The following is a 23788-nucleotide window of genomic DNA, read 5'->3' as shown; positions in this document are numbered from 1 at the left end:
ATATTAATTATTGGCTTAATTATAAGTTATCATTATTAATTTAAGTATTTTACTCTGGGTTTTATCCAATTACTCAAAATGTTTAGATTTTATTCTTTAAACCTTTAATGCTTTGAAATGAGTACTCTGAACTATTTTTAAACACATGCAGGCTGGAAACTTCCCCTTTCTTCAGGAAACCTGCTCTTCCTGTTCCATGACTCTCTTTCTGCCTATGATTTTTTTATGATTAAATAGAAAAAAGTAGAATTAAAGCAAAGTTTGCAGGACACAATAACAACATACACAACCAGATTAATTTTATTACCGTCTGACTCTACTGTTGGGTCTTGATGTCACCTATGCAATTAGTTTTAAAGATAGCTTTATTTATTGTTATTATTAAACTAAAATCTCCAGCATGGGGAAGTGGGATGAGCTCGACTTTTCTCGACAGGGTTGAAAGACGCTAAATGCCAACGTGTAAGTTTTCAGATTTTTATTTGGGAGAGCAAATCCATTAGCATTAGTCTGACGTCAAATCTCAGTAAATCACACTGACGATAGCGGTTTGATTTGAAGAAAATGCGGAAAGGTAAAAGAATTTTAGCATGTAAAACAACTTTTAACAACTGATGTATCAGTGATTGACGTCTAAATCCTTTCACCCCAACAGAAAGCTGCGTAAAGACATCCCATCCAAAATTCTGATCCAGCTTTGCCTGGCTCTTCTGCTGCTCAACCTGGTCTTCCTGGTGGATGCCTGGCTGGCTCTTTATCCCAAAGCCGTGGGCCTCTGCATTTCCACGGCCTGGTTCCTTCACTACTTCCTGCTGGTTTCCTTCACCTGGATGGGGCTCGAGGGGGTCCACATGTACTACGCGCTCGTGAAAGTCTTCAATGACAACATATCCCACTACATGCTGAAGTTCTCGCTGGTGGGCTGGGGAGTCCCAATGCTCGTGGTCATCATTGTGATTGCGATTGACAAAAACAACTACGGCCTCATGTCCTATGGAAAGTTTTCAGATGGAACAAGTGACGACTTGTAAGTTGAGTAAGCTGAAAGTGGGTTTTACTCACAGCTACAATCACAGGAAAATAAAGCATGCCACTTTCAAGTGTAGCTTTTATGTGTCAGGGCATAATGAATAAGAATGATCTGGTCTTTAAAAAGTTAAAATGAGTCAAATTTGATCTCAGGAGTCCAAAATTACATTATCATCATTGGATTTAAAATCTCAGTTCATGATACACAAATAAGGCCCAAAGCTACATTATTAAGGAAGAATTGTGTCCTCTCCTCTTTACAATACTTCTCTAATTTATTAAGGTTTAGACCCTTTAAAACCCTGTTTAAACTTCCATATGAAATCACTAATAATGAGTAGCTTATTCACTCTTCCTCCTTATTGTCTTGCAGCTGCTGGATAAGAAACGACATCGCTTTCTACGTGGCAGTTGTGGCCTACTTCGGTGTGATTTTCATTTTCAACATCATCATGTTTGGTGTGGTCTTAGTCCAGTTGCACCGGATAAAAAAACAGAATCCTCATAACAACAAGCACCGCAGCACGGCGCAGGACGCACGCAGCGTGATCGGGATCACCCTCCTCCTAGGTCTCACGTGGGGATTTGCCTTTTTTGCGTGGGGTCCTGTTAATCTGGCATTTATGTACCTCTTTGCCATCTTTAATTCCCTGCAAGGTGAGTTGTTGAACCCTACACCTGTCCTGTATCCAAAAGAGTAAGTTAAAAACTTTGCTGATCCCCAAAGATTTTTCTTGCATTTTGCAGGATTCTTCATATTTGTGTTCCACTGTGCGGCGAAAGAAACCGTCAGAAGGCAGTGGAGGACCTACCTGTGCTGCGGCAGTATGAGACTCCCAGAAAACTCAGGTGAGTCTGGATGAAAATGTGCACCTGTATCTAAAACTCGTAAGCTAGTTTTCAATGCATTTTTTTAAAGATAATAAAATACCTTTTTTATTGTCTTATATATTGCATTTTCTTTTATGTCGTAATTCTTTTAGAATGGAGTCGGACTGCAACACAGAAAACCGCAAAGAAGTCTCCTCTGACCTCCTTTACGTCCTCACAAAGCAGTCGGCCGTCCAGATCCACTTTTCTGCCCAGTACGCCATCAGGGCAGATGAACGGCATTGGTAAGCAAGAATTCCTACTTTAACAACATTATGTCTTCTGTGATAGGTTTTGACTGACCCAACACGCCACATGCATTGGCATTCCTTCTAAGGATGTGTAAAATACCTGAAAATAAATATTACTGCTGAATTATCGCACACAGAATTAAATATTAATCTGAGGTCATTCTGTCTGGAAAACAATTGTACATTAAATCATATTTACCATTGTTATTGGCAATAATTTTATCGTTTTGAATCATTGTCCTATGGATAGTCACTGAGCATGACCTCTGGAGAAAGGTACCAGACATGACCAGTAGGTCCAGTATGGTATACTAGCAAAAAATAGTAGCTCCAAGATTCAGGTGGCAGTTCAACATGATCATTATGTGTTGAATATGTATGAACAGGATTCTGCTTGTACTTCAAATTTGAAGAAATAAGCTGCTGGATAAGAGATGAAGTATTGCCTTCTGTCTATCTTTACCTGTCTATCTTTATAATTGTGGATAGGTTTAATAACTATTATTTACCAACATGTACATTGCAGGAAATCCACTTGAAGACAGAATAATTACAGCTGACGAAGAACCGAGGACAGATGTGGTTCTCAACGAGATCAACAGACAGCAGCTCCGGAGTCGACGGGGGTCCTGACCCACAGAGAGCAGCCCGTTAACTGCCTGTATAAAATGTAATTTACCAGAAAATATGTATTGTTCATTTCCGTCACATGTATTAGTTGACTGATTTCTAAGAAATTCTAAGTCTAAAGTTGAATATATTTTTTTAAAACACTAAAGCTATTTTTTGTGCTTTTTACATAATCTTTAATATACATATTTATTTACCTTCAGATAACATTTTAATGTGCATCTTAGATTTAATGATCTTATGCACCTTACATCTATTGCTTTCAAAAAGCAAATTAAAGTTCATATAGCAATAAATAAACTACGTTTTATGTCATTGAAGTATTTGTGATTTATGGAGTTCCCTTTTCAAATCTAAGAACTGACACTGAGATATGCCTTTAGTTTAGATAATCCAATAGCAGCACATTTTAAAATCCCACACGTATCCAAAAAGTTCTCATATTAAACAGTTGAAATATGAATGCCCAAAGTTAAATATTTGCCAAAAAAGGGCAATCCGAGTCATGTTGGTCAACCGACTTCAAGTTTTTTTATTCTGCTGCTGTAAATCACCAACACTGAAACAGTGGATAAATCACTCAAATCTCCCTTTACCCGCTTGTTAATCAAATAGTAAACCCCAGAATTGTCTATAAAGTTTAAGACAAGCTTTCTGTTTAAGTTTTGTTGGATCCAACTTAAGTCTGTCTGCTGAGAAACCATATTATGCTTCAGACCTTTTGTGTGACGGAGCCATCTGGAGTATGGTGCCATCCTCAGGCTAACATTAACAGCAGTTGCAAACACGTCAAACAATTTCTCTGTGCATATTAAATTACAATTTCACTGAAAGTAACAGAAGAAAACTGAAGCACAACAGAAGCTTAGCAAAGTAGGATGACATTGGAAATTTCCTGTCTGCATGAGCTGCAGCCAAGACAGAAGCACGACTTGGCTTTAAGAGGCTTATATCCATTTTTATGTTTATTTCAGCATTTTTTTACATAAATGCAAGCAGTGAAGCACCCAGTTGTTACAATGCAATGTGTGCTGCAACATATTTACTCTACAGCTCCAAACATTTGGTATTTTTGCTATACATATGAAACATAAGGGGGCAAAAAAAAAACAAGCCATTTTCCTCAAAACTCTAATTGCAGATGGTCAAACAGTTTATCAGAACAGCATTTGGTGAGTTTGTTTGAATAAATAAATGTCCCAGAGGGTCCATCTAATGTGCTGTGTACTGTACATCTATGCAAGCTACATTCACAGTCTTCAGCACGCACCCAATATACTTAATCAGGAGAAATCAAAGGTGCTAAAAACAGATCAAAACCAGCACATGCACAGATGGCAACAATGAGGAATAATTTCCCTTTTAAAACACACCTGGACTACAACACTTAGCACTCATCAGGATGAACCACACTGCCTTGATACAGACTGAAAGAGCTGCATCGTATTTCAGTGGCAGAAACAAAAGGAGAAAAAAAAAAAAAAAAGCTTAAACTTACATCAGATTCACACACATATGGTGGGCAAAGTTACAACATTGTCAGTGTACCAGATCAGTGTTTATAAATTGTAAAAGTTTCTTCAGAAGACATGCAAGTCAAGGTCAAATCCATTAACACAAAAATAGTTGCAGCAAACAGTGATAAATCAAAACCTAAGGAGCAGGATTCAATGGCATTGATAATTATTCATGTGCACCTTCAAATAATATCAGACTGAATTTACAGCAACCTTTGCATGTTCCTTTTCACATTAACCGGCTTAAAATAGGGTGGAGTGTTTCACCATCACAAAACAGAAGTTTGCTGCATTTGCAATGGACACACTGAGGTCTGCCCATTTCCTCTGTTTTACTTCACCGGGATGATCAAGCTTAGGAACAGAGCATTAAGATGAGGTCTCAACCTCAAACAGCCCAATTCCTTCAGACTCTGACAAAACTCATTGTATTAACTCAAGAAAATAAACACACACAGCAATGATGTTTTCAATCAGTTAAGAGTAAACAGGATCTTCTGTTTATATCCAAGAAGATCCTGAAAGTTGGATCCAGTCACAATAAATCACCCAAGAAACAGTCCCTCAGCACGTTGGCAGTTAACAGATACACTTTAAGATCTACATTAACGGTTGGTGTAAAAAACCTAACAAGTCAGTAACTATTTAATAATCGTTTTCCAAGCCTTCCGTGTTCATGTCATGTTCAGTCAGACCACACATTCAAGCCCAAGTGAAAAGCAGAAGGGAATTCAAACGTTCGCATTCCAGCTGCTCAGAAAACTGGAAGTCTTCACTTCTTCCACGCAGTGTAGAAAACCCATCTGAAAAGATTATTAAGGGCCACAAACAGAGTCTTTATGATACTACTGTTTTTATGACGCGTTGATCTGCATGTCATGATTTAAACCTATGACTGGGCGGTAAAAATGAAGGATACTGCTCCAGGTAGGAGGGTACGCACACCACTTCTTTTTGGAAATCTACAGGACATGAGAGCTTTCCCAGCTGTTCTTCATATAGACTCAGTGCCTCTTTCAGATTCACGCTGTTACCCTGATGGAATAAAAATGGAAAAAAGTTATAATGCACACATAAAAAAAAAAAAAATTAACTGCATTCTATATCGGTATCAGCTGATATATCAGTCATTTTTCAATTTATCGGAATTGATCTGATAAATAAAATTGGGCCGATATTAGCAACTGATATTTCCATCTTGTTGCCATTTGAATGGAGGCGTTTGGTTATGTTATTTGTTTCGTCATATGACGGTATTGGTGATGAAGAGGAGGATTGTGGGAGTTTAACTGAAAAGGAGAAACAGTGGTGAATAATTGTGTGTGGTCTTTCTCAAGCTGTTGAAAAGGTTGTGAAATGTATCAGTAAAATTTTATGCATCCCTACTTTGAAGTAATACTTCATTTGCAAAATTGCCTGACTGTGCTTAGGGGAGGGGGTAAAAAAAAAAAAAAAAAAAAAAAAAAAAAAAAAAAAAAAAGCATGAAGTCAACATACATTGGAACAAATTAGTAACTGATCATTTTGGGTTAAAGTCTGAAGCCTCTGATTAGACTATATTGTGTTAATATTTTTAAACAACCCTGAATCATCACCGTTGTGCTTGAAAGTTGGCTGGTTGGTTTTTGTCAAACATGTTTACTGTGTATTGTTTTCCAATTGTTAATCGCAACTAGGGCTGTTGTAAACGAATATTTTAGTAATCGAGGTACTCGAATCATTCGAGGAATCGTTTCAGCCCTAATCGCAACAAACAGAAAAGTCTTTAGACATACATTTTGTCATTTGGAGCAAATTTGCCAGTTTCTCTTAAGATGGTACATCTTTTGACAAAGCTTTCAGACTCTGATAAGCTTGACTGCTTCACTCTAAACTGTGCAGATACTGCAAAAAAACCCCAACTGACCTGTGTAAAGTATTTCCCCTTGGGGTGCAGGACACGCACCGACAGATCCAAGATGAGACGTAGAAATTCCCACATAGAGTCTGCAGAGAGCACACAGTTTCAGAGAAAAGACTAAACACCGACTTTTCTATATTATGCGTAAGTAGCCACAGCGTGTGCAATGGATTAATGGATATGCAGGAACCTTCTTCTGGTGAAGTAGATATTGGGATTGCAGTGAGGTCATTAATTACATAATCAAATGTTCTTCCTTCCTGGACATACTTCTTCAGCAAGGGGACACAGTCTTCAATCAGAATCTGCAATGAACACCACATGTTGGACGGTAAAATCTTTGACATTTACTTTTAGGTATTCAACATTCACAATTTGCTCTACAGATAACTTTTATTGTAAAGTACCTCAGTCAGAATTTCTGGTTTTATACAAACAGCAATAAATACATTGTTAAAAATTTCTATTCAAAGTTATTAAACAATGCTAAAAAGAATATTTAAACTAAAGAAGCAAATAATAACATTACTTGTACCAAACTATTTTGCATCACAGTTGTGAGATGGCAATGAATTTTCCCCAATAGATCATTAATTTCCCAGCACTCACTTGGTAACAGTCGCCCCTCAGGGTGTCCAGGGTATTGCCACAAGTCCTCCTCATGTACATCTTGCACCCATCGATCACCTTCTGGTCAATGTGCATGCCTCGTCAAGGAGGAGTCAGGTTAAGATGTCGACTTACTTTCATTTTGGGTGTTAAAGTCAGAAAAAAACAGAACACAATCTCAAAAGGATATCTCCACCATGGTGACCATCTTTGGCTTTTGTTTGACCAACTCAGCAAGGATGCCTCCATCTCCTCCTCCTAATATCAGCACCTCCTTCCCTGCATAATTCTCTCTTCCATTACCTGTGATGGCTTGTGTGTACGCCAAATCACTTTCTGCCAGGTCTGCAGCAACATTAACACATCAGTTACATACAATTAATAACAAGATGCAATTTTGTGTAAAGCTATCCTGAGTGAAGCTGAAGTTAATGGCCACATTTGCCCACAATAAAAAAAATATTAATTAATGAACATAAATGTAACACAAGCCGTCCATTTGACCCCTTTGTTGCCTTCTGTTAATATTTTTAAAAAGAGTCAGACGTCTAAATGAGCTTTCTTGTGTGTACTAGTTTATTATATAAATACTTACTGACATCTCCATCAAGGACTAAGATATTTCCATACTGCCGTGAGTGCAATATCTTTATGTTTTGGTATGCAGAATCTTCTTCGTAAACCACTTCATCAACGTCGTACTCCACCAGCCTGCCATCAGCTGTGGGCCAGTATCGGTCAACTTTTGCTCCTCGTACTAAGGCTGGAAGCCTGGAGGGAAAATGAAAAATAATGACAGATCCTTGATGAAATAAAGTCTTCAAACATCCCAAATGGAAACACATCATGAGAACCAGGACCCTCACCTTTTAATCCTTGTAATATTTCCATTTAACAGAACTTTTAACTTCTTTTCCAGTGCATTTAAAAGCTGTGGAGGAAATGAAAAAAAAAAATAATAAATGTCTGTGCATAGCTGTTCTTCCCATCAAGTCTTGCATTTTAAAACTGTATGCCACGACAAGCTTGAAATACAATAATATTGAAAACTCCACGTGTTTTTCATTTTGATCACTTACATTGTCTAGCTGTGCAATGTTATCATCTTCGTGACACTGCAGATCGATGGTGACCAGCCCATGGGAGTGCACACGCAGAACGACGAGCCTGGTAAACAAGATTTCATAAAGCAAACTTATAAAGCCTTTTATTGGTGAAATGATACTCCACCCATAACATAAAACATCTAACCCCATCACTCTTCCAACAGAGACGGTAGCCTGAAGGTTTAAGGTCAAACATTCACCCTAGACCAACCTTGCTTACCACTAATGCAATCAGTTTAAGAAAATATTTAAAATAAATCTAAAACAAAGAGTCCTCTCAGTTTACCTTTCAATTTATGAACATACCCTCTAGAAGAGGAGGACTCAAACATCACTAAATCCTCTTCAGAGTCAAGGATTTCATTCACAGAGGATACTCTAAATTGTACTTTTCAATTCCGATTAAAAAGTTACTCAAACACCCAGTAACTAAAACAGTTCAAGTATTTAACCTGGGCGTTCCTAGATGGTTCTGAGAAAGAATCAGTCTAAACTGACAGCCAAGTCAGAACCACTTTAAGTGGGAGTTAAACTTTTTATTGCAAGATTTAGAACTGAGACATAAATGACTGTCAAACACAGCCAATTACTGCACATTGTTGGAAAGCTCATTTAATAGCATTTCTTTTATCTTAAATATTCAAAGCAACACAATGACAATACCTCATGCAGTCACAATAAAGCAGCAGAGTAAGTTGTGTATTCAAGCTAGACTTCCTACTTTTGGCCACTAGATGGCACCAAAGAAAAGCATGTTGAAAAGTGAGGAATAAAACTTCATTCAACTTCACTAGACTGACCTAATTAAACTTCGACAGGAGATGTTAAAATTGCTGCCAACTTGTTTTTGGTTTAAAATTTGACAGCTTAGAAACGACTATAAGCTCTGGATACTTCAACGTCAGTGTCATATAGTTGCTTTCTTGCTTTGCTTACCGCCCATTCTTGCCGACAAATGTAGCTAGATATCCATGCCCATTTGTGTCATGGATAGTCTCTGTCAGCTCCTGCTCATGAAATATGGACAGCAGACCAGGCACTACAGAGGCCGAGTCGACTGGAGACGAACAGAAACATGGAAAAAATTATAGCAGTCTGGCACATTAGTACGATTAATAAAGTCACATCTGAATCGATAATGACCTTTTTGTCATAGATAGACTTTTCAATTACAGGTAAACAGTTACGGAGAGAAGAATAAATTGTTTTTTGTAGTTTTAAATGTATGCCTTCCTCATTTTATAACTCACGTATAAAAATTTATTTCATGGTGCATGTTTTCAGTTGCTGAGCATAAGCCAGCTGTAGGGCTACGTTTTAAGCGTTTCCCTTCTGCCACACACCTGGATTGAATATTTGGGTGATTAACAGGTTTCTGCAGTACTTGATGGTCATGCAATCATTTGAATCAGCTGTTCTGGTATAGAGGCATATCTAAAACATGCAGAGCAGGGGGGGCCTGATGACTGGAATTGAGAAGCACTGCTTTAAGAATAATTGTACATAATTTGTATTTTATCTATAAAATACCATGCGTAGTTTTTATCAAAAATTATGTAAAAGGGTCTCCTAAATGTACTTTAATATATTAAAAAATATTTCTAATATCTTTAATTTAAAAATTTCCATCAATAATAGCACAATGGCAGGTTATTTTTACTTTTAAATATGGTCAGTTGTTGCGACATTGGTACTTGTAAATGTTTTTTTTTAACAGCGAGGGTTTGGAGTCAGTTCAGCCTTCATAAGCAAAACTACAAAAATGGCGGAAGAGGGACCATTTCCTCTGCGACAGCGCAGAATTGAACATGCTTTATTCACATTGTTAGCAAGACAAGCATCGAGCCGCTCACTAGTGGCTTGGAAATTTGCAAGAAAATCCCACATAACATTCAAGTGAACAACAAGCAGCAGCACATAAACGTAAAAATGTTTATCCACATTAACTTTACCCTTCAAACCAAAATTTACCGAACATGCTTGAGCTGAATTCCGTCTAAATCACTCCCAACCTGCAGTTTTGAAGGGCAATTACAAACTAGCGAGTCAATATTAGCTGTTCAGCCGGCTAGCTAACACGCTGCTTGGCTACAGGGGCCGTAAGCTGAATAAACACGCAATTTCTGGAGTCTTTTTCCAAGCATCTTACCTGGCGTAGAGAGATTAATGTCGAGAGTATAATGTCGCACTGCCATGTCTCGCTGCAACCGACATCCATGCCTGGGATAGCGGGCTGCGAATACTTATCTGCAGGGAAAGAGGGAGGGCCCAGCTACCACTGCAGCTGCCGCTTCGCACCACACTCAGCCAAAGAGGCGGAGCCAGACTGAGAGACCAGCGACTGAGTCCTAAATACACGATTTTAGGACTTGTACTATCAACAGCGCTTAAAATAAATACGTCTTTTATTTAACTGGTGCATAAAAAGCATTGTAGTGTAATGTCGATCTTTGCGAAATACTTTTTGGTATTTGCTTTAGATAGTGCATTTAGAAAATAGTAGGTGCAGGGTGTTTTTTTTTTTTTTGTTTTTTGTTTTTCTTTTTGGCCTGTTAGAAAACATTCACAAGATGTCAGAAGAAAATGCAAACATTAACCCTCACAATAGGTTTTCAACCTTAAGAGTAAAGCCAGAATTATCTATAAGGCATAATTACTTTGTAAGATATGTTTTATAAAATACAATTTTGTTGATTAGTTTTTCCTTCACATGCATTTTAACATTTTGTGCGTTAAATTAGAGCATTTCATCTCAAGGCATTTTACAAGACATGTAAAAATTCTGATATGATTGCAACTGCCTTCTGAGGATATTTTATTGTAGGAAAAAAACATATTCCTTGAGCATATGAACATTTATTTCCGTGTTTACTTTGAATTTACAGAATGTGTTGAGTAATTATACTTGTTAGAAAATGAAACTTTACCAGAAGCAGAGTTCTAGTAAACACCCATAGGGCATCTTGGTTCAAAGTGAAGACTATTAAACACATGAAGCGATGTGCCACTGATGTGTCATCACCTGTGTGCAGCCACACAGGTTATTAATCGTAGGTTATGATGACTCATCTTCCAGGTGACAGGTCCAGGTCCTGTGTGGGTAGTAGAGCACAGACAGGTTTATGCCACCTGACGTTTCAATGCCACACGGCATCCGTCGCCTTTAAAGGCCCTAACAGAGGATTTTGTTGTGTGTATGAATCCGTGTTTGTGTATGGATTAGCTATTGGTGAGCTTGTTGCAAAGTTTGTGAAGGAGGCTGGAGCATGAACAACTAACATGTGTTTTTGTTCCCAGTGGACAAATGTGTCATCACAGACAAATTGAAGCTTAGTGAATTTACCAGACTGGACTGTGAAGAAGGGTGAAAAGTGCATGCAGCTAGCTTTATGTGTGAGCCTACTGTATTTCTTGCTGGTTTTTAGTGAGGGTTCAGAGATGCCAGAGGTATCGCATAGAAATAAGGATGGAGTTCAAGGTTTGGTCTTTGTCAACATTCTAATCGAAGAGTTACAATGCTGGTTATCTGAGCTGGAGATGCCGGTTCCCAGATCTCTGGGGAAAATCTGAAATGTGACACCTCCAAGTGTTAACCACTGGTGTATTAGATAGTAACGTTTGTTGCCTTGTTAGAACAGACTGAACAGAATCAGAGCGCTTGTAACAAATATCTGCTTGTTGTTCTGATTCTTGCAAATGTCTAGAAAACGTTGTTGAGCGAAAATCATAGATCTCTGCTTTGTAAATAAGAGTGAATTATTTTTACTTATATATTTGTACTTTTCCTTTATCACTCTACTACAGTTTGGTGGAGTTATAAAACATTAACTGGTAATAGTTTTCAAGAAAACTGTAATAAAGCGTTGATACTGGAGTAAACCTGAGCTTATTCACTATCTTAAGGGAACAATTTCTCTTACTTTGGTTCCAGAATTATTATATATCTTGATAGAACTATAGCAATCGTCCAGAATCATCATTTTTACAGATATATTTAACAATTTTAAATGAATGTTTCTGCCTATTGAGTTCGGCCTGTATAAAAGGTAATCTGACGTTCCATACGTACAATGATCATTTGGAACAGCAGTGAGCTCTGCCACATTTTTTTTTAAATCCCTATTGTTTAAAATGTAGCAATTCTTAAATCTGCTGTTGCTACCAGAGATTTGTAAGATTGCTAAATTTCAGAGATTAATGTCCAGCATTAACGTCAATCAACTTTCAATCAACTTTCCCCATGGATCCATTTACAATAATTAGCTGAACCACTGAGACAACCGTGTTTTACAGCTTCGATCCGATTGTAATTTTGTATTTTAACTTCTCCCGTCCACCACCTGTTTAGCATTGGCTTTCAGAGACTTTAAGCCCAAACAGCACGTTCCTGTTAGAGTCCGAGTGGTGTGACAGATGGTGTTTTGGCAGCTTACGTCGCTATAGTTCAGTGAAAGCCCTCATTAGTAAAACATGGACTGTTCGTGTGTGTAGAAGCGAGATTCTTCCATCAATTCCCAATATGATTTAGATAACCACTGCATGACTTGCTGATATTTTGCAAACATATTTGTCCAGAGAACAAGGAGTATTGCTACACATGTACATTAGTAGGCAAGGAAGGAAACAATTCATTCACATCTAAACTAGCATTTTTTTTGTCACCAGTGTAGCAAACCACATGCAGATTGGGCTTCCCACAGAGCCTTTGTGAATCCTTGGGGTGGAGAATGTGTTGTCATTTACTGCCAACATTTCTCCAAACGTCATCTTCCTCGCTGGACAAATACCTGTCAAAATAATTTCATTCTGCACACTTAACCATCATTACTTTCATCTTGGGTGTTAACTGGATTATGTATTATTGCTTGAATTTGAGTCATCTCAGATAACTTACTGCATTTTAACTTGCTGTTGGGCAGCAGAAGGACATGATTTGCGTTATGAGGTGGTGAGGAAGATGTGATAAACCCAGGTTGTTGAGTGAGAATGATGATTTAATGGTGAACAATACAAAAATCCAAAGTCCAGGCAGCACAGAATGAGCAAAAGGCTAAGAGCTCAAACACTGGCATCAACAAACAACTGATGGCAGAACAGAAAAAAAGACCAGACAGCTTGACAAGACAACTAGACAAGGAAGACAGGTGGGATTAAATACACACAGTCAGGGAAACGAGACACAGGTGGGAGCAATCAAGGGGTAGATAGGACAACACAGAGACTCAATAGACACAGACACTTAAATTAATACCCAGAAAAAAACCAAATCCTTACACAGCCCTCCGAGGGGGCCCTTCATGCAAACAACACAACTGAGATTCAGGCAACCTGATTTCATATCACTGTTTTTGTCCCTTAATTTAAATCATCAGTGCATGTTTCAAATATCTCTCTGCGGGAGTGCTACATGATGCAGCAGACGTTTTACGACTTTGCACATACATCATTTGCTAAATAAAGAATGAGAAAACACAAGCGCAGCAAGGTTCCAAAACCAGCTTTATTCTTTTCAAATAAATTATTTCACATCAAGTTTTTTTTCATGGAACAAACAATAGACCCACCGGATGACAACAAGTGGTTGGCTGTAGTGAAGCAATTCAGCTGTGAGGAAACAAAACGTTTTAAATGAGCTCTGTGGTTTCTCTGGTGTCTGAGGTTACTAAATCAAAACTCTCCTGCAGACCAATTTTAATCCAGTGAGGGTTATACAATAACGCTCCTTAAACTTCATGTAATAGACCGCATCACCAGTGTAACAGAGACAGATTACTGACTTTTATTAAAATGTACTAACGCTGTTGTAGACAAAACAGAATAATAATATTCACAACATAAACAGCCTGAAATCAAAGAGACACACATTAAAAAAAAAAAAGCACAACGATATAGCTTTCTGGCCTGGTATCTGTGTTTTAAAGAATAACACAACATGGCAGTGAGAGGGAGTTCTTCATTGTGATCCACTTTAGATTAATCACTCAGATCTGTTCATCCTTTCACCACTGTGAAACATTTGTCTCCTCTGCCCATTAAACCCGGCAAACGTGCAACACTAAAACACTAAACCGGCTTTCAGCAAAAAGCGGGCTGAACTCTAAGACTCCATTTGAATTTTTCACTTTGATTTAAAAAAAAAAAAACTAAACAAAAAAAGGGAATCCTTTGCAATATTCCCATCTATTTTCATCTAGGGCATGGCTTCTTAAAAAGTAAACCCACCACAGTCAAAAGCATCAAAATCAGAGTCCCCCACCTCAAAGTCAAAACTGTTGAAATGGGGGGAGTTGAGAGAGGAGCCACCGAGGTCGTACGCCCCTACAGGTCCTGTGCCGGTGAAGTCCGTGTTGGCAGCCAGGTCGGCTTTGACGTCCAGATTAGTGGATGAGCATGCTCCGAGGTAACCCAAGGCAGAGGAGGCAGCAGCCCCTCCCATCAGCATATAAACAGCCTTCATCGCTTGGGCATTATTGAGAGTGCCGTGACGCAGGCATCCCACAGCCTGCGCACCCCGTCTGTAATTCTTTGTCTGAGGGAAATTTCTGCCTGTTGGATTAAGCGTTTTTTTCAAGATCATTTCATATATTTTTTCTTATCTTTATTGTAACAAAATGCATGAAAGTAATGTCTAAACTCACAATTCTCCCTTGGAGAAGTGTTGCTTGCCGGTCCTGGAGAGGGTGCCTCCGTGTCACTTACAGGTGGAGTTGGTGGATCTTTGTCCAGAATTTGCTCGGGGACCAGGTCTTGAAGAGTAATGCGTGGGGGAACAACTTGATGGCGCTTACAAGGGCTGAGGGGCGATGACAGACTCTGTAGGTAAGAGTAATAAGGAGAACAGTAATAAGATGGCAGGAGAAATGAAATTTCTTACATTAATCTACAGAAATATTGGTCAGCGAAAAAAACTGATTGGAGATTTTAAAGTTAATACCAAGTCTTACGGCAAACACAAATACTGTAATTCAACCACTGCTGGATGCATTACTTTAGTACACATATACCTTACATTGAATCCTATAATAAATGGACAAACATTGGTGCTCCCATGGAACCAGTTAGTTGAAGGATAGTAAGAAAATCAACCTTGAAGTCATTTTTTATACACACATTACAACATTAAAGTCTGTCATCTCAATGATTAGTCACAGTTATGTTTTTTTTTCCCTTTACGTGATAAACAATACAATAATTTGTAATCCCTACCATCTCTAACATTTCTTTGAAATCTAATTACCTGATTACTCTTTAACACTCAGTATATACTCAACTCCTCAGGCCTGTTACAGAACATTACTGGACTTTGCTTTGGAAGTATTTTGTTCCTCATTTTTGCACATTTTTTCTCGCAAATTGTCATCACATTTTTATGCAATGGCTGTTAAATAAGTACCACACATCTATGTCCTTTGCATAAGAGTTACAACTGTTACTTTCTGTAAGCAGGCTGCATTTTGATGGCTAAGGCAATGCAAGATGGAACCATGCCAATACTGGGAAGCATCTAAAGGAAGGTTATTTTTATGACTATAACTCACCATTTTGACTTTCTTCAGCACGTTTAGCCACTGACTGAAAGGTGATAAAAAAAAAAGTTCTGTTAGCTTCAAAAAAAGCAGCACAAAAATCAAAACATGCATTTAGATGCACTGAAAAAAGATGGAATGCCTCTTCAATTACTGGAAACCCATGCTAATGACCAGGTTGAATAAATACATTTGACTTCTTGCTACAAGTGTTTGTCACAATTTTAGTCATTTTAGCATTCTAACTATTGCTCTGGCTGTTAACAAGGGCAAATTTAAGCTATGTTGTAGTCGCAATTTCTTCACGTAGATAAGATAGATAGAAGAAGCTACTTCTGCCTCATTCTCACCATATTTTCTTGTTGTTTCACTTTTGAAGAGCAGGTAACTGAAATTCCCTCCTTTGTGCAGTATTAGTGTCGTTTTGGCTTCACACAGGTCATCCTGCTTTAACTCGCCACAACCAAATGGTAATGCTGCAGACACCCATTGTATCCCAATCCACAGGTGGTAATCCCAATCGCTGCCATTGAATGTGACTCTCCCATGCGAAGCTGTGTGGGATCTTATGAAACACGACTGCTTGTGATTTGACAATAGGTTGTAAACCAACCCCCCCAATTTGGGAAAAGGAGGAACATTGTGCCTCTTATTGCTGAAACTACTGTAAGTAAATGAGAAATCTTGCATCTTTCAGGCATGTTGTGTGGTTGTGTGTCGTTGCTCCCTCTGCAGAGCTATTTTAAAAACAGTCAAGGAGTCTAAGGCAGCTAATGTGGGATTAGCACCCTGGTTTTGGGATCCAGAGGTAATATGGAGGCCAAAGCGATCTGGTTGAGGACCAGCATCTTCCATCCATTCATTTTCTGTACACCCTTGTCCCTTAGTGGGGTCGGGAGGATTGCTGGTGCCCATCTCCAGCTAATGTTCTGGGTGAGAGGCGGGTCACCCTGGTCAGGTCACCAGTCTGTCGCAGGGCAACCATGCACACACACACTCACACCTAGGGAGAATTTGGAGAGCCCAATTAACCAGTCATAGTTTTGGACCGTGGGAGGAAACCGGAGTACCCGGAGAGAACCTATGCCTGCACAGGGAGAACATGCAAACTCCATGCAGAAAGACCCTGGGCAGGGAATCGAACCCAGAACCTTCAGGCAAGGCAACAGGCAAGAAACCATAATTTATCCAAAAGAAACCAGATATTCATAAATTACTATTGAAAATCTTATTTTTTTTTAAAAAAAATGTGTGATAATTGAAAGATTACATTATTTGAAGGCTTTTTTTTTCAGATTTTTATCAGGGGTGCCAATATGAGAATATGATATTCACCTACAATAAGTAGTCTTCTATACAGTAATATGTGTGCTGTATGCCATTAATTAAATTAAAAAAATATAAATATTTCATCAAATGTAGCAATGTTGCCTAATGAAAAACAACATAATTTCATAAAATAGAAACATTTAATGTCAAATCCAATAAGACAATGTAAAAGCGCACGGTCCGTCTGACCTGCAGTCTGTGGGGGTGTCAGTCAGCAGCAGCAGGTACTTATTCTGGGTGAGGATCAGAGCGAAGCAGCTGTCCCTGGATGCTCCAGAAGGTAACTTTGGCAGGTCCAGGATCTCCTTGCCTTCAACAATTGTCTCACAGTGACTTTGCAGAAGTACAATCTGGTGAGGTGGAGACAGAGCATCATGGCATACGAAGAGACTGCCTTCAGCAGTCAGACGCAAAAAGCGTTTCTTCCACTGTTTGAAAATGAATCCACCTTCAGGAAAAAAAGAAAAGATGAAAATACACGGGGCATTTTGAGTAACTGCTGGAACAAAGATGCCCGAAGAACAGCTTTCCAGGTTGTTTTTCAGACTTTGACTTTTTCACATCATAAATTTCAGTTATTTTCTCCAAATCCTGTTATTTTTGCCAATTGTAAGATACAAATGTTATAAGTTTGACTACTGATGTGACATCTCCTCTGATGATGAAAGAAAAGAACAAAGCACACAAAAAATGAGAAAGGAAGAATAGAAAGAGGGGCTGAAGGAGAGACAAGATAAATGAACAGAAGAAAAGATGTTAAGAAATTCATTTAAAAAAGCCAGAAGAAAGAACATGAGGGAGAAAGGACCAATAGGAAGTCTGGACACGAGGGGAAGACAAAAAGAAGACAGGAGGAAATAATAAAGAAAGGAAGGAACAAATGGAGTTGTGAAAGAAACAAGGAATGAAGTTGTGAAAAAATGAGGATGACAGCTGTGGAAAAAAACAACAAAATGTGGCCTCTCATCTGCTGACTTTTAAAGACAAAGATCTGTTCTTTTATCTAAAAAAGGAAAATGTCTTATTGAGTCGATCACTGAGGTGAATAAGCATAAATCATTTTCAAATTGATATTTCTTCTTTGGGTATTTGAGTTACTCCCCCTTATGCCTAAAACTGGCTTCAGGACCATACTGGTCACACTTCTCCAGTTTGGACAACGCAAATGAAACTGCATACGCTCCCAGGCTGCGTGTGAACCTTAAGTATTAGGTGTGGCCTCAGCGATCACAGTGGCAGCGTGTGCAATGTACATGTGGATTAAAGAACGAACACTGTGTCATTCCATCATCCCACCAGATTAGATTAGAGAAAGTCAGATGGAGAGAGGATCAGGAGGCTGTGGACGCTGAATGCGATCAATCCACATGCATTTTCTCATTTCACAAATTCTATTTATATGTAAGTAAATTGTAAGGAAAAGTTAAAAAGACAACTTAACTTTACCTTTTAGTGGCTACGGTAAAAAAAAAAAAGCTGGCTTTACAACATACTAACATGTGTCATGACTGGGACTAATGCTGAACAATTCAAAATTTCTTACAAAATGATTTAAAAACATTTGACATCATACATCTGAAGTAACACAAACTATGGTAAAGACTGCAAAACTTTCCCACAGCTGAATTTTGATTGTATTTTCCCCCCTAAAGTACAGAGATCTATGTTGCACCGATTCTACTCACCGTACATCCTGAGCACCCCGTGGTGTATCCCCGAGACATTCATGGTTCCAGACTGTGTCGCGCAGTCCAGCGCTGTCAGAGAGAAATATTTGTGGACGTTTGGAGCACATGAGATTCAATGTGAGTTTTTAATGCCCACCCTTAATCCCCCTCGGTCAGCTGGGACGCCGCAGAGCCGTAGCTCAGCAGATTGGTGTAAAAATGGGTTGTGATGATTTGTCGCACGCAAACTGTTGCACTGTGTGCAGAGTCAGTGGAGAGAGAGATTTTCTCATGTTCTTCTTTATTATCAGATCAGTTTTACAGACACAAAATCAGGGTTGAATATAAATAAACAATATTGTGACAGAAAATCACCTCTGTCATCTTGCTGCTTTTCCACAGCAAACATGAAAACAAAATAAAAACAAAAACAACAAAAAAAAACAGTTGTCAATTTACTTTTAATCCAGTAAACAGAGATATTTCTATATTCAGTCCAGCTACTGGGGTCCATTTCATTAAAGCATTAGTTTTATTCAATGTTATTGCAGCCTTTTTATTATTATTATTATGCTAAAGCATTTTTTTTAAAGTATTAAAAACGTTTGTCAATTTCAAACGCCCGCTTGAAATTGCGTGTCACTGAGGATCGGATAATGACCAGATTTTGACACCATATTTATAATACATTTGACACATTAATAGTAGGAACACTTCTAAAAAAAATGATTTATTCTAATTACATGTGTTCACATCAGAAAATCTGGTATTTTGACTTGGCAGGTGCTGTTTTATAATCTTCTGTATGTAGGTGTGTGGTGACTGTACAAATAATTTCTCATTTTAAAAAAATACCTAATAATCAAGTATCACTTAGTTTCCATTCATTATCATTTGCTGAATAAAAAAGGAGGCTGCAGCCACATCTCTAGTGATCCATGATGTACACAGTGTTAGCGATGGCTTACAGGCAGGTAGGCATGATGTAACAGAGTATAATCCAAAATACAACGTGAAAGCTTACAGATTTATCTACAAATCCACACGTAAGGTTATATAAAGAATAAAACTCCAACATTTCAAAATGACCAAATTGGAAATAAATTAAGAAATCACACGGTAAAAATGGGTACTTTGGAAAACTAATGAATGTAAAAATTATGGCTACGTCTGAAGTTATTAACGTTATTACATACATGGGCATTGTGTGCTTACTTAATCTTACATACTGGCAACTATTAAAATCCCTTCTAGAAATAAACCACACTGGATGGACATGAGTGGTCCTAAAACAGGAATGAGAAGGACGGGTCAGGAGAGATGATACAGATGACAGGGAGGGAAGTTTGGGTCAAGAACATTAGAAAAATTGTGTTACATAGGTGAGTGTGCAGCTAGGCCTGCTGGTTGATTAGAATAGTGATTTAGGCATGACCTTCCCTTCCTTCCAAAAACACTTTTTGTTTATTTGCCAGTTAGGAAAGCTGGTCTTCATATTGCTTTCTGAAACAGTCTCCAGCAGGAAAGAAGTCCCAGCATCGTTCCTGGTACATCTTCCACACGTACGACTCCTGCAAGCAGAGGATGCAAGAACAAGAATTCAAAAATTCTGAATTTAAAAAGAAATGAAAACAAAAACACGTCAGACAGACCTGCCCAGTGTGTTCTGTCTCATCTTTGTTAATGAGATACATCAAGAAGAACCTGAAAACAAAACTCCAATGTTGATCTGTTCTCATTTGCACCTGTGAAAATGCAATGCAGAAGAGATGCTTACATGTAGTTGGCCAAGTTATGTTCGTCAAAGGTGTGGGTCTCAAAGCCATGTGGGGTTGTATCAAAATAGTCACTTCCGATGCCACATATGAAGCATTTTGTCTGCACAAAAATCAGCAATGAAGAATATAAACACTCTTCCCAAATGTACTTGAAGGTATCGGTCAGCAATAACGGTATTAAACTGTACCTCCATGTCCTCCTTGACCTGCTCCTGTTGGTCTCGGAGTTCTCCAAAGGCATCAATAATCAGACCTGCAGGGTTTTAAACATATTGTGATAGTAGCTGAAAATCTGTCGCATGCAAAACATCCGTTCAGAGGTTGTTGTTTTTTTTTGCCGATTTTTCGGATTTCTCTTTAAGACTTATGATATAATACGATTTAACAACAGTTTTTCTACCCTTCCTGTCATGAGAGGCTGCTGATCATAAGCATCAGGAGGAGAGAAGAGGCCATGATTAAAAGCTGCAAAACACATTTGAAAGCTGAAAATGACACAGATCTGCTCAAAATCTCGTTCTCCAAACCTGAATGAACCTGGACCTGTCTTGTTTTGTTTTTTCTTTTAAATACCTACGAAAATTGCCAACTTAAACCTTCTTCCCTCAGTAACGACATTCATGCCAAAGAGTGTTGCCACACCTGCTTGGCTAAAACTGTCTGATTCTAGTACCAGCCAATTTCAAGTGCATCTCCATGCCAAAAGATCTTCACATATTATACATTTAAAAACCATTATCCAGGATGTATTTTACCCTGAATAATGGCCAGCAGAATGACAATGACGAAGAAGAAGAAGGTTATATCAAAGACCACTCGATATAGCTCGTATTCGTCTCCTGCGGGATCTTCTATCTCGTCTCCAATTCCTCCGCCAGCACGCACGCCCACGTACATGTGGAACAGGTAACACTGCGCAGGAGAAAACCTCATAAACATAAACTGGGAGGTTACATGTGATTTAAAACAGCCGTCATTTCCAATAATCAGTGGTTTACAGTCATCATGTCATCGCATTTCATGTCGGGCTCGTCTTCGTCCTCGCTCTTGTTGTAAAACTTGCGGAAGAAATTGAAAGCCACCACAGTGTAAAGATACACCACGACAGCCAGTAAGCCCACTGTCATCATGAGCTGCAACACACAGCACAAAAAAAAAAAAGATGAATTAATACATTCTGACTAAAGCTAAAGATGCATTCTGATGTTTTTATTTTTGCTCTTGCCTGTTTGCCGTTGTGTGTAACCGAGGACAGGATAGTGCGTAGAGTTTTGACGCCCATTGCAATGTCCAGCAAATGGCAGGCAAAGAAGAAGTTGTTGTAATGACCAAGCAGGGACATCACCAGGTACCAGCAAAGATAAAGGAAGGTCTACGGGGAAATACGGGAAATAAAGTATCAAGGGGACGGATAAAGCACAGAGCGAAACATACAATCACTCATTTTCTTACGCCGTCTGTGAACACAACTCCAAATTTCCAGATTTGGTACTTGATATCAATGGAAGTCACCCTAAAAGATAAAAAAAGGTTTAATAATTACGTTTTTCAGTCGAAACGTAAATATATAACCCATTTCCTTGTCCTTTTCTGGCAAAGCTCTACTTCACCATGCAAACACAGAGTTGTCTGGCTCCTCTTGTTTCTTCTCATGTTGCTGACTGACATCCAAGGAGGCCAAGTCAACGCCCAGGAGCTCAGCGATTCTTTCTCTCCCATAAATGTCTCCATACTTATCCAGGACCTGGACACAGACAGTATGTTACGTGTCAGAGAGCATAAAATCTCTATTGCACCGTAATCAAGAAACTAACTCACTTTTCGTTTGACAAATTTATCCCAGTAGTTGTGTGGGAAAGAGCTGAAAAGACAAGCAACATGAAGCATCAACTGCATTAACAGAAGCCTGATATTATTTAACAGTATCTGTAATGAAACAGGCATTTTTTCCCCCTCTGGTCTCCCTACGGCGTGTTCAGGACTAGACGATCCCACTGGCCCTTGATGTCGTCATCCTCAGGCTGCTCAGTGATGTAGAGCCCATCAAACTCCAGCTTTCTTGCAAGTTCCTTTTCTCGTTTAAAAATCACCAGCGGGATCTTGATTAAAACCAAAGTTAAGTTAAAAACGGTTTCATTGCCAGGAATTCAAACTAACAATTTTGTTTTCAAGTATTCATTCCTCTTTTTCCAAATCTTGTCAGGTTACAACCATAAATTTTCAGTTACTTTTGTGATTACTGCAAAGTAGTGTATTATTGCAATGTGATGAAAAATGATAACTGCTTACAAATACAAAACTCAAAAGTGAGGTGTACATTTATCTTTACTGTGGTACCCCAATTCAAATCCAGTGCAGCCTGTTGCCTTGGATGCTTTAGGCTGCATTATTATACTTGAAGAATCAGGATTCCCACAGTCGTGGCATAACATGACAAGATGTGGAAACATCGAAGGGGCATGAGTACTTTTTGCAAGACACTGTAAAAAGTAAGTGCAGGTATGTTTTGTGATACCTTCAGACAGTTGTACCCAATGATACAGATAAATGAAATGACTGTATGGAGAATGGCTAGGAATGATAGTGTGGGCTGCATGTATCCAGTGCTCTCCTCTAAATAGTAATAAAGCAGAACGTCTTCTTCTTCGTCTTCTCCTCCTCCATCCGCTCCAGATCCTTCAGCTTCATCCCCACAGCCCTCAAACAAGCCAGAACCCTCAAACAACCCGCTTCCCTCTGACAGTCCGGATCCCTCCATCTCATCCCCTTCAGGTGGAGTATCGGAGACCTTCACAAAACAAGAGCCATAAAATCTACTGCTGCCAAAGATCAGAAAGTCAGAGTGTTTAGTAGGCCTAAAAGCTTAATTCAGCTACAATCTGTACACCATTTGAAAACAATTTTTCAGTACAAAATGCTTTACCCGGTAGAAAAGAAGAATGAAGTTCAGGGCAAATGCAAGGAACAAGGCCAAAAATCGCAGATTGTAGAAGTTTCTGGAGAGGTAGTTCTGGTAAAGAGAGATAAGAATTTGTGGTGCTTTACAGAAAAAATTTTTTAAAATGGCATGACATTACATTAGTTTTTACCACAAAAGGTACAATGCTCTCACCATGAATTTATTTCTCTGAGTTTCCAGCTCAGTCCAGATTTGAAAACCCCCTTGCTTCTTCTTCTTCTTCTCTTTCTTGGCTGCAGATTTCTTTGGTTCTTGTGGCTTCTCTTCTTCTTTGCTTTTGGCTTCTTTCTCCGATTTTTCACCAGTTTCAACACTGGAAATGAAACACACAAGTTTCATTGTATAATTTTATTCCCCAACATCAACTTGGCACTGTTGATCCATCTTAATGTGCTTCGCTTTGATTGATATCTGTGTTACTTTCAATACTTATACTTTAGTCAGTTTCCCACACACGTAAACTTACTCTGACTTTTCCGGTTCTGGAGGGGTTTCTTCCACAGGAGCAGGCTCAGGTGGTTTTTGGCTTGCATCAGACTCTTCTGGCTGCAGTGAAACGGAAAGATCATCCACAAGACAAGGATTTTGTTTTCAGATTGCTGATGTTTTGGAGGTGT

General features: G+C 38.7%; 5 protein-coding genes across 7 annotated transcripts in view; 2 read left to right on the top strand and 3 right to left on the bottom strand.

Moving 5' to 3' along the window:
* LOC103141429 (adhesion G-protein coupled receptor G2-like) overlaps nt 1–3878 on the top strand; it is a 12605-nt gene extending 8727 nt beyond the window's left edge. Inside the window, exons 22-26 of the mRNA XM_007557076.2 lie at nt 656–1027; nt 1403–1686; nt 1777–1878; nt 2013–2144; nt 2677–3878. Coding sequence (XP_007557138.1) covers nt 656–1027; nt 1403–1686; nt 1777–1878; nt 2013–2144; nt 2677–2783 — 997 coding nt within the window. The 3' untranslated portion in view covers nt 2784–3878. The remainder of the gene's footprint in view (nt 1–655; nt 1028–1402; nt 1687–1776; nt 1879–2012; nt 2145–2676) is intronic.
* The window catches only part of LOC103142186 (mucin-5AC-like), a 22384-nt gene extending 14989 nt beyond the window's left edge, over nt 1–7395 (top strand). The window contains exon 8 of the mRNA XM_016674128.1: nt 7158–7395. Within this exon, the coding sequence (XP_016529614.1) occupies nt 7158–7166 (9 nt within the window). The 3' untranslated portion in view covers nt 7167–7395. The remainder of the gene's footprint in view (nt 1–7157) is intronic.
* On the bottom strand, nt 3728–10220 carry sms (spermine synthase). Its single transcript, XM_007557067.2, has 11 exons — nt 10062–10220; nt 8849–8969; nt 7886–7973; nt 7673–7737; nt 7402–7577; nt 6997–7151; nt 6807–6896; nt 6388–6502; nt 6204–6283; nt 5217–5332; nt 3728–5100 (listed from the first exon to the last, which is right to left on the bottom strand). Exons 1-11 carry the CDS (start codon nt 10105–10107, stop codon nt 5070–5072), a joined length of 1083 nt encoding a protein of 360 aa, XP_007557129.1. The 5' UTR covers nt 10108–10220; the 3' UTR covers nt 3728–5069.
* A 3174-nt stretch (nt 10221–13394) lies between these two features.
* Nucleotides 13395–18608, bottom strand: LOC103141410 (uncharacterized). 2 transcript variants are annotated; one of them, XM_007557055.2, is made up of 5 exons: nt 18453–18608; nt 16957–17215; nt 15451–15484; nt 14551–14725; nt 13395–14458 (listed from the first exon to the last, which is right to left on the bottom strand). In XM_007557055.2, the coding sequence occupies exons 1-5, from the start codon at nt 18493–18495 to the stop codon at nt 14118–14120; spliced, it is 852 nt and encodes a 283-aa protein (XP_007557117.1). In that variant the 5' UTR covers nt 18496–18608; the 3' UTR covers nt 13395–14117. The 2 variants fall into 2 exon arrangements, with proteins under 2 accessions (XP_007557117.1, XP_016529599.1); XM_016674113.1 differs by having other exon boundaries at nt 16957–17117.
* Nucleotides 18609–18716: 108 nt separating this feature from the next.
* Nucleotides 18717–23788, bottom strand: part of LOC103141398 (ryanodine receptor 1-like) — a 46902-nt gene continuing 41830 nt past the window's right edge. For both annotated transcript variants that reach the window (XM_016674100.1, XM_016674109.1), the window contains 15 exons: nt 23638–23717; nt 23325–23484; nt 23136–23222; nt 22728–23000; nt 22181–22311; nt 22031–22073; nt 21823–21956; nt 21665–21725; nt 21438–21584; nt 21211–21345; nt 20968–21124; nt 20401–20465; nt 20212–20312; nt 20087–20138; nt 18717–20005 (listed from right to left, as the gene is read on the bottom strand). In XM_016674100.1, coding sequence (XP_016529586.1) covers nt 19910–20005; nt 20087–20138; nt 20212–20312; nt 20401–20465; nt 20968–21124; nt 21211–21345; nt 21438–21584; nt 21665–21725; nt 21823–21956; nt 22031–22073; nt 22181–22311; nt 22728–23000; nt 23136–23222; nt 23325–23484; nt 23638–23717 — 1722 coding nt within the window. In that variant the 3' untranslated portion in view covers nt 18717–19909. The remainder of the gene's footprint in view (nt 20006–20086; nt 20139–20211; nt 20313–20400; nt 20466–20967; nt 21125–21210; nt 21346–21437; nt 21585–21664; nt 21726–21822; nt 21957–22030; nt 22074–22180; nt 22312–22727; nt 23001–23135; nt 23223–23324; nt 23485–23637; nt 23718–23788) is intronic.

Source organism: Poecilia formosa, unplaced genomic scaffold (genome assembly GCF_000485575.1).
Source record: "Poecilia formosa unplaced genomic scaffold, Poecilia_formosa-5.1.2 Scaffold3, whole genome shotgun sequence".
Classification (NCBI taxonomy): domain Eukaryota; kingdom Metazoa; phylum Chordata; class Actinopteri; order Cyprinodontiformes; family Poeciliidae; genus Poecilia; species Poecilia formosa.
The sequence above is the reverse complement of the archived record's forward strand: the minus strand, read 5'-3'. Positions and strand labels throughout refer to the sequence as shown.